The sequence below is a fragment of the Oreochromis niloticus genome, linkage group LG20 (assembly GCF_001858045.2).
Source record: "Oreochromis niloticus isolate F11D_XX linkage group LG20, O_niloticus_UMD_NMBU, whole genome shotgun sequence".
Taxonomy (NCBI): Eukaryota; Metazoa; Chordata; class Actinopteri; order Cichliformes; family Cichlidae; genus Oreochromis; species Oreochromis niloticus.
Genome location: NC_031984.2, coordinates 6,927,034 through 6,936,283, shown reverse-complemented (window position 1 = coordinate 6,936,283; position 9,250 = coordinate 6,927,034). Strand labels below are relative to the sequence as shown.

General features: G+C 39.1%; 1 protein-coding gene across 2 annotated transcripts in view; it reads left to right on the top strand.

The window, feature by feature from the left end:
- The first annotated feature begins 5,397 nt into the window (after positions 1-5,397).
- The window catches only part of jph2 (junctophilin 2), a 27,224-nt gene continuing 23,371 nt past the window's right edge, over positions 5,398-9,250 (top strand). For both annotated transcript variants that reach the window (XM_005477908.4, XM_005477909.4), the window contains exon 1: positions 5,398-6,784. In XM_005477908.4, the coding sequence (XP_005477965.1) occupies positions 6,406-6,784 (379 nt within the window). In that variant the 5' untranslated portion in view covers positions 5,398-6,405. The remainder of the gene's footprint in view (positions 6,785-9,250) is intronic.

The window sequence follows — 9,250 nt, the reverse complement described above, 5'->3', positions numbered from 1 at the left end:
GGACTAGGCCAGAGGTGTCAAACTCACTTTAGTCCACACAATAACTTTTAATCTTCTGGCCTCCTGATTTACTCTCTTAAAAAGGCACGTAGGGCCTAATTCCCCGTGACCCTAAAATCGTTTAAAGTCCTCCGAAATTAACTGAGATGTCGACAAAATGTGAAGAAACAAGGGACGTAACACAGTAGCCAAAACATTTATGTTTTAATAAAAATGAAAAAAAAAAATATCAACTGAAGTTTAAGTAGAGTCGTGCTGCACTTTCATGTAATACCAATTTACACCACAAGATGACGCACTGGGACAATCAATTCCCCTCCCCCCCAATCAGTCAAGTCATTAAGAAGACTTTATTTACAGTTGCTAAGTAAACTGAGGTCAAGCTCAAATTAAATGCCCAGATAAAAACAACATGCATCCCCAAATATTTTAACACACCCCAACTTAAAGAACTGGACACTAGTGAGGACAGATTTTTGTTAAAATATACAGCGAGCATTTAGAAAAAGTAACTTAGAAGTTCACAGTAAATACTTTGACCAGATCCTAATATTTTTTTTTAAATCTAAAACCATCTGTCCAAGAAGAAGATAAAACTTACTACAACAACAGAAGGTATTACTTCTTGTTAATATTTTTCTCACTTAATGGGCGATTCATCTTTTACATAAAATAAGTCATGTTCCAAGAATATTTCCAAATTGTTTTTTCCCACATTTGTGAGTCAGATCAAAGTGAAAAAGCACAAAAGCTTCACATGCAGAGGGTTTTGTAATTAAACAGCAGCAGTGTTTTATTTCTTTATGAAACAATGTGCCTAGATCTAGAAACACTGCAATTTCCATCCATTTTGTCTCCTGCGGAATAAAACTGGCCTTGCCACGAGAATAGAAAAGCATTTTATGGAAACAGAATTAAGTAATTAGGCAGCATAGTGGTTAGCACTGTCACTGTCACAGGTCCTGGGTTTGAACCCACTCGTTCTTTGGGGCCTTTCTGTGTGCATTTTGCATGTTTTCCCTGTCCCTGTGTGGGTTCTCTGTGGGTACTCCAGAATCCCCCCTCAGTACATCTTCAGTTAACTGGCATTTTTCTAAATTGGCTGTAGGTGTGAGTGTGAGCATGAATGTTTGTCTCTTTGTGTTAGCCCTGTGACAGACTGGCAACCTGTCCTGGTTGTACCCTGAAAGCTGGGACAGGTTCCAGCCACATTATGACCCTGAATAGGATAAGCAGAAGAAAATGAATGGATGAAAGTAAGTAATTATTGACTTCAGTATAGCTTTCAGGCTTTTCAAAGCCATCCTGCAGGTCAAAGTGAACCTTTTGGTTGACTATTGCTGGCCAATTTTCTGGTAATTACAATCTATTGAAAATTTGTGAACTATGCTTAAAAGCCAGGCCTGTGCCAGGAAACCAACCAATTTAAATGAGCTCTATCAATTGTGCCAAGAAGAGTGGTGAAATATCCAGTCAGAATTATTTCAGACGCTTGTTGATGGCTACCAAAGCATGTAGCTGAGGTGCAGTTTCCTAAGGCAGGCATGTCAAACTCATTTTACATCGAGGGCCACATACAGCTCACGTATATATCAGGTTTTTTACCCCCACATACAGACCAGTGAAACTCCACTTTCTGTCAGTGTAAAGACGTTTAACTAATCTACAAGTCTTAAGATAAGAATAAATAAAGAAATGCTGCTGTAGTAAATGAAAGAACTGTCAGCAGGACTTGTGTTTTTTAAACTCTAGATCCATTGTTAAAAAAAAGAATATTTCTATTATTTGTTTATCGTTACTTTATTACTGCAGTGTAGTGTAAATGGTAGAAAGCAGTAAAACTAAAACATACCAACTAACAGTTAAATGTTTTTCCTCCAAAGTTGTCCAGTCAGCTGGACTGGAGTCTTTGCTGGGCTAATTCTGGCCCCCGGGCCTTGTGTTTGACCCCTGTTCTAAAGGACATCAGTGGGTGTGCATGTATACTTTTGAACCTGTGTGAATTATAGAAAGTCTCAAATTCACACTTTTCAACCTAATTTTTGCTTTTTTAAAGTCATAAAGGAAGTATGCTGTACAATGATTCCATCCCGGAAAAAGAAGAGTTCAAATTAAAAGCCCAAACTAACCATGACATCCACGTTTGACCACAAATAATTGAAACTAACCCCAACCCTGAAAATAAATACATAATTTCTTTGCTTTTTGACTTAATAACCATCGAGATTATAACTATATTATTGGTTTTACAAAAGAATATGTTACACATCATGCAGCACAGTAAACTATATTCATCTTTTTAGTAATATCCAATAACAGTTGACTTCTGTTTATGTGCAGAAGTCTACCTTAAGTCAGTGTGCTGATTTTTTAAAGATGCTATTCAGTGTTTATTTCAGCGTTAGACACAACGAATAGAATAATTTGCAAAGCAACAAACACTTTCCTGTATGATGTTATAGTATTTCTTTTTTAAAGAGCATCATTTTTCAGACTTATTTATGCGCCTCTGAACTGAATATGAACTGTGAATATGTGCTCTACCAAACTGACCGCATAAGCAACAGCTTACTATAAAGGCCATTTCTCTGCAAAAATTCTAATAAAAGTTGAGAACTTTTGCAAATGTTTTTATTAATTACGTGCAAACAAACTGGAGTAACCAGGTAAAATAAGGTGAATGATTGAGTGTAATCTCTAAAACAGCAGCTCTCATTGGCAGCCTAGCACATAGTGTGGGCTGGTTGTTCCATATCCTGGGGACATGGCTTGTACTCTAGCAATAGCGAGTGGTTGTACGACTAAAACAAAAATGCTATAGAAATGCCAGCCCAGTCCAGAACTTACCAGAGATTTAGTCTGTCTCAGTCTCTGCTGGTTTCCTGTATAATCCCAGACAGACTCCAGGAAGGCAGAATCAGGGCTCTGCAGGGGTCTTACCATCTGTTCACAGGACTCCTTGTTCTTTTCATGACTCTGTTTGTTGTAGCTCAGATGCCTTTCTAAATGCACCCTGTGAGGACTGAAGACTTATGCACATTTCAACATAGTTTAATTTTTATCCAACAAAGTCTAAGCAATCCTGTCCCTAAACCTATTTTATTAGCTTGAGACTCTACAGTTTAAACATGTATAACTAAACATGTTTTTAAAGAATAAACTGGGAGGCTTGGGTCTTTAGTTTGACTCCTTAGAAAAAATTATTCCACATATGATTCCTCCTCTAAGCCTTTCACGTGGGTTTATTTCAGTAACTGTTCAAGATTGAGGGAAACAACTGGTAAATATTTGAGCCTGCAGCTGAGACAATGAGCTGCTAAAGACGTCTGCTCAGATTCTTTCTTTCTGACTTGCTACCTCAAATAACAGAAGTTAACATTTTTCAGATTTCAGACAAAAAGAGTAGACGTTGTTCTTACCAAGACTTGAAAGCAGTTTTAAGCAGTAAAATCAGGTAAAATCATTTCCTATAAATCACAGATTCATGTTATGACTTTTGGAAGCAACAAAAACAGACCCCACTGCCCAATTTTGGATTCTTTAGATTAGTAAAACAAATACTTGTTTAAAATAGCAATCGATTAATATCAAGGTCAAGCTATCAAAAGCTTAATATTGTATGTTAGACAGGCATTTTTCTACCTTTATCTTAAGCAAAGGAGTATAAGTGCAAACCTTTTTCTTGTAATAGGATATTTAACATGAATGCACGAACACTGTTACTCAAGTAAAATAGCTGAGTACATATTCCTCGTCTACAAAACCCGTTGGTTTAATTGATTTAGGATATTTTAAGCCCAGTGTTCTTAGGTCCGGTCTGCAAGACAATCTGCACCTCTATAACTTTTTGTCTGGCGCCATAAGCAAGGAATTCAGTCTGCATGGTAGATTTTCTTCATTAAGTAATATGATACAACAGAATGAGAACAAGGGAGCATGTCCCTTCAGACTGAACCGTTCTGTTTTAGTAATCAAAGCTGACTAAAGCTAAATACTGATAGATGCAGCTGATCAAGAAATGTCACCTCACTAATGTTTCAGAAATATAAATCAGTGATAAATTGACTCAGATTTAGACAAACCTTTGCTACAAAGGGACAAGTTACAAACACAGCATACTTCCTTGTGCAGCCCTCACTCATATGCTGGCTCCTAAAATTGGCACAGAGTCATCAAGACTTTGACAACTCAAGTTTTCAAGCAAAATGCGTTGTTGTTACCAAAACGTTCCAGCAGAGGGCTGAAGAGTGATACATAACTGATGCAGATCTGATGTGTCATTGGAAGGAGCATAAGTGTGAGTGTTTATGTTGGATTTGTTTTTCTCCTGTTGTTACGCTGGCTCAGATTTTGGACCCAAATAAAAGACACGGGGGAAAAAAAATTAACAAGAAAAAGAATTTATGGTTGTTCACAAAAGTACACAGTCATACACAAAGTCTGGGAGTTAAAGCAAGAATCCACAAAAGGGGTACATTAAATCCAAGGTAAACACACAGAGCACAAGCAGACAATCTGACAAAAACAGACGGAAAGAGGAACATAAGCTCACTGGCCACTTTGTTAGGCACACCTGTTTAACTGCTTTTTACTCCAAATAACTAATCAGCCAACCACAAGGCTGCATTTACACTCAATGCATATACTAATATAGACATGTCCAAGACAACCTGCTGAAGTCCAAATTCAACATCAGGATGGGTAAGGTGGTGTCAGTGACTTTGGATATGGCATAGCTGCTGGTGCTGGTTTAAGTATTTAAGGACCTGCTGGGATTTTACCACACAGTGCTCTCTAGGGTTTGCAGAAAACAGTTTGAAAAAGATCAAATATCCAGCGAGCACCAATTCTCTGTGTGAAAATGCCTTATTGATGCCAGAGATCGAACTCCTTTGAGCTGATAGGAAGGTACCAGTAACTCAAATAACAACTCATTATATACAGAAGAGAATCTCTGATGTACAACATGTCAAACCTTGAAGGAGAAAAGAAAAGAAAAACCAGACCTGATGACATTCGTGTTACCTCACCTGAATGGTAGGGTCAGAATTTGCCATAAACAACATAAAAGCATGGCTCCATCCTGCCTTGTATTTACAGGTCAAGTTTTTGGTGGTGGCATAATGGAAACAGTATTCCCATCTTGTGATGGCTGCTTCCTGCAGGGTAATGCACCATATCACAAAGCTCCAATCATCTCAAACCTGTACTACTAAGCTGTACCTAATAAAGGGGCCAGTGAGTGTAGCAGATAAGTGTGATTAGTGATGACAGTCAGGTGGGCAACAAGTGAAACTGATGAGGATGAGGGATACAACCACAAAGGAGGAAAAGGGAAGTAAAATACATCAAAACTAACTTTCAAAGTAAAACTGAAAAAAAAAACTGTAAAAAAAAAAAAGACAGACAAGACGGAGACAGGGGAACACAGAAAGCAGAAGAAACTAGACAGAGAAACATTTTTTTCCTAGTAAAACAGGAATATATAACATACTAGCAGCACACATGGTACCAAAAGGGATCTACATGCATGCCTACATTTATGGAGAAATAAACCACAGAGACACATGCTGAAGCCTAATTTGCACTGGAAATATTGCACTTGACTTAATGTCACGAGAACCACGGGCGCTTTTCCGTCATACAGGAAGATGAATTGGATGCAACAGTGGTGCATGTGCGCTCACATATCTCTCTGCTGAAGCTTAACAGACTATTAGAGAATAATTGCGCTCCAACTGCATTAACTGGGCGCACCGTGTGTGCAGCAGTAAAACCTATAGAGAGCAGAGTCCTGTCCCGAAGTGGCAAGACTCTCTGGCATGGCTCCTTGCAGGCAGCAGAGTAAGGATTGGGTTGTATTTTTGGAAGGGTGTGTGTGTGGATTGGTCGCCTTGTTAGGTCTGCTAAAATATTTCCAACAGCAGCGACTGTCGGGAGATAGCTGGGTGGCAGGGACAGGGGGAAAGGGGCTTTTCTCTGTGGCCACCTGGTAAAGCCATGTAAGATCCCTGGCTTTTCAAGACAGAAATACAGAAACAATTCCGATTCAGTAACCGGTAATTGGATCCAAATTTGCAACGAAGTATAATTTATCCTGGAGGGAATCCGTGGAGTGGGTAGTTAATTAGCTTAATCGACGAATCCAATAAGACAGTGGAGTAATCCGGAGAAAAGAAGGGAGAAAAACAGAATAAAGTGTAAAGTGCGCCCCGGAGCTTCATGGACACGCTCAGAAATCCCCAAACCAACTTCCAAAGAAGAAACCAAGTTCAGCACTGAGGGTATCTCCTGCCAGTTTTAATGTCAGGTGAAGGTGAAGTCAGACTAACGGAGCTCTTATCTTTAGACAGGTAACAGAAAAAAATTCAGCTTTACTTTCTGTGCGTTTTTCTGCGGTGAGGAATGAGTGGAGGTCGCTTTGAGTTTGATGACGGTGGAGCTTACTGCGGAGGCTGGGAGGGGGGCAAAGCCCACGGCCATGGCATCTGCACCGGACCCAAAGGGCAGGGCGAGTTCTCGGGCTCCTGGAACTACGGCTTCGAGGTGGTGGGAGTCTACACCTGGCCCAGCGGGAACACCTACGAGGGATACTGGTCGCAGGGGAAGCGTCACGGTCTGGGAGTAGAAACCAAAGGACACTGGATTTACAAAGGGGAATGGACTCATGGATTCAAAGGGAGATATGGCGTCCGGATCAGTGTTGGCAGCGGAGCAAAGTATGAGGGGACATGGAATAACGGGCTCCAGGATGGATATGGCACAGAGACGTATGCGGATGGAGGTGAGACACGCATTAAATCTGCCCACAAGGACCAACAAGTGGGGGGGGGGGGGAATCACTTTTATGTTTTTATATTTTTCGATAATATGCTGTTAGAAGTTTGATATGTGAAGTATTCGTTGTTTTAATTGAATATCACATATTTTGTATGCCATATGTATCTAATAATTATCATTAGTCTGTAAAGGCTACTTCTTTACAAGACTTGTATGAAAAACTCGATACTTTAATTCGTAAATAAATGTAAGAAAACACTAAAGTTGCCACATAAACAGTGCAATGAAAAGCGAAATTATTACCTCTATAAAAATCTATACAGGAGGATATTTATTTATATCTATTTAAAGAAAGACGTGCACATTAAAACTGCCGATTCAGATTCTTTAAATGGAGAACTCTTTACATATAGAAACAGTACCTCAAAACCATTGTGAAATACTTGAGTATATGTACTTAGTTACCACAGAAAAGAGTTACTTATAGTCAGTGAAAATGCTAATGCCTCTAAAGCTAGTGCTGATAAACGTATTACTCCTTAAATATAGAAATAATCAAATAAATTACCATTTACTGTACTACAGCAAATAAGTACACATGCTCAAGTACATCTACTTATCTATGTTTGAGTACATGTACTTATTTGTACTCGAGTACATGGCACTGAGATGAGCAAATGCTTGTGGTCAAACTGCAGATTCATCTCGCAGCAGGGTAATCGGGTTTCTGAATCTTTAAATAAAACTAATTATAGATAAATGAAGGACTTTACTTGAGTATTTTTGTTACTGTACTCAGTAAAATACTGAAATAAATGTACATAGTTACTACTAAAAGAAAATGCTGCCGCTGCTGCTGCAGGCCTCTGCAGGGTTAGGAGTATTCAGATTATTTTAATATTAATCAAGATGGCTAAGGTAACTAAAGAGATATACTGTATATATTAAAACTGCAGCAGCAGACCACAGTAGGGTCAGAGGTCGTCATGTGGCTGAGCCTCTTCACAACATTCCTTTCAATAAGGAAAAGTTACTAGTGTGAGGATTTTCAGTCAGTATTGCTGAGATTACTGATGCACTTAACAACTGTATGAGATTCGGATGATTCAGCTTCTTAATGTGCTTTTAAAAGCTGAATTGAACACATCATGACCTTCATGGTTTTAACTGCTATCTATAGCTATAAAATAAATGTTGTGGAATCCTGAAGTGTAGTACTTTATTACTATTGTGCTACTTGTAAATTGTGCAACATCACAAGCAAACTCCAGCCAAGATTGTTGGAGACAAATCCGTGAGTGCAAAACAGACCGGCCTGATGAACTTGGTGGTCTTTAATGATGCCTCTGTAACAAGAAGAAAACGCCACCCTGCTGCTGTCAGTCAAGAGGTGCTCAGAGTTTGTTGGAGCTAAAAACCCCTACAGGGACGTTTCCAGTTTGTTACACTACACCTCACAGTGGCAAAATAAGTACTCAAAATTAATAAAAACGCAAAAAGAAATGCCCTCAAGTCTACGTCTTACACAAGTAAAAGTACTACTCATACAAAACGTGTAGTAAAGGGAGCAGTTGTGCAGCAGTACTAGTCCTCTCAAGTGTTATACATTGTATATAATGCCATTTTTTATTATTTATGAATGCAGCCACTGTGTTAACAGTGTATCAGGAAGGAAACATTATTATTGAACTTTGTGTGTGCATTTTTTCTTACACTTTCTCTGGACGCTTCTGGTGGTTCTCCTTAGCCCGTCAGCTCACTTACTTAACAAAATGAGTTAGACAAATAACATTAATTGTGTTTGTACAACAGCAGTGGTTTCCCTCCTTAACCGCTGACTCATCAGCTTTGAGGTGCGGTGCGTTGGAAGATGTGGTTGGAGGCGGGTGGGTGTGAGAGCACCAGATGTCAGGATTTAATAATAGCCCACATGCTTGGTGCCCTCTTGGCCTTGCAGGCTGAGGCCTTGCTGTCACTGTAATCCACACACATCAATTTTAGCATGAGAACAGACACTAAGATGACTTGTCAGCGAGGGTATTACTGAATGAGATGTGTCACTCTAAAGATATCCATGACATTTTGGCAGAAATGAACGTTTAAACAACAGTCTCCAGGAGACTCAAACAGGCTAACAGGCTAACATGTTAAGAATGGCATTATTAACATGCTAATGAAGCTAAGGTGCTAAGATTTACTATTTTCACAATCTTCAATTAAATTTATGGTAATGCATTGAATCCCTGCTGCAGTGGGTGATGCCATTTGCATTTGCATCCTGTGAGCTGGTGTGTTTCCAATGCTGATCAGTAACTTCTACTAAGACACAGAAAGAAGCAAAAACTTAAGAGCTGACTTTGAGTCAATACATTTATTGCAGGAGTTATGAAAGCATCACATGCTGTTGCATTAATATAATGAACAAATTAGAGATAGTTGCAGCCTCTTAAATTATTTCTGAGCCATTATC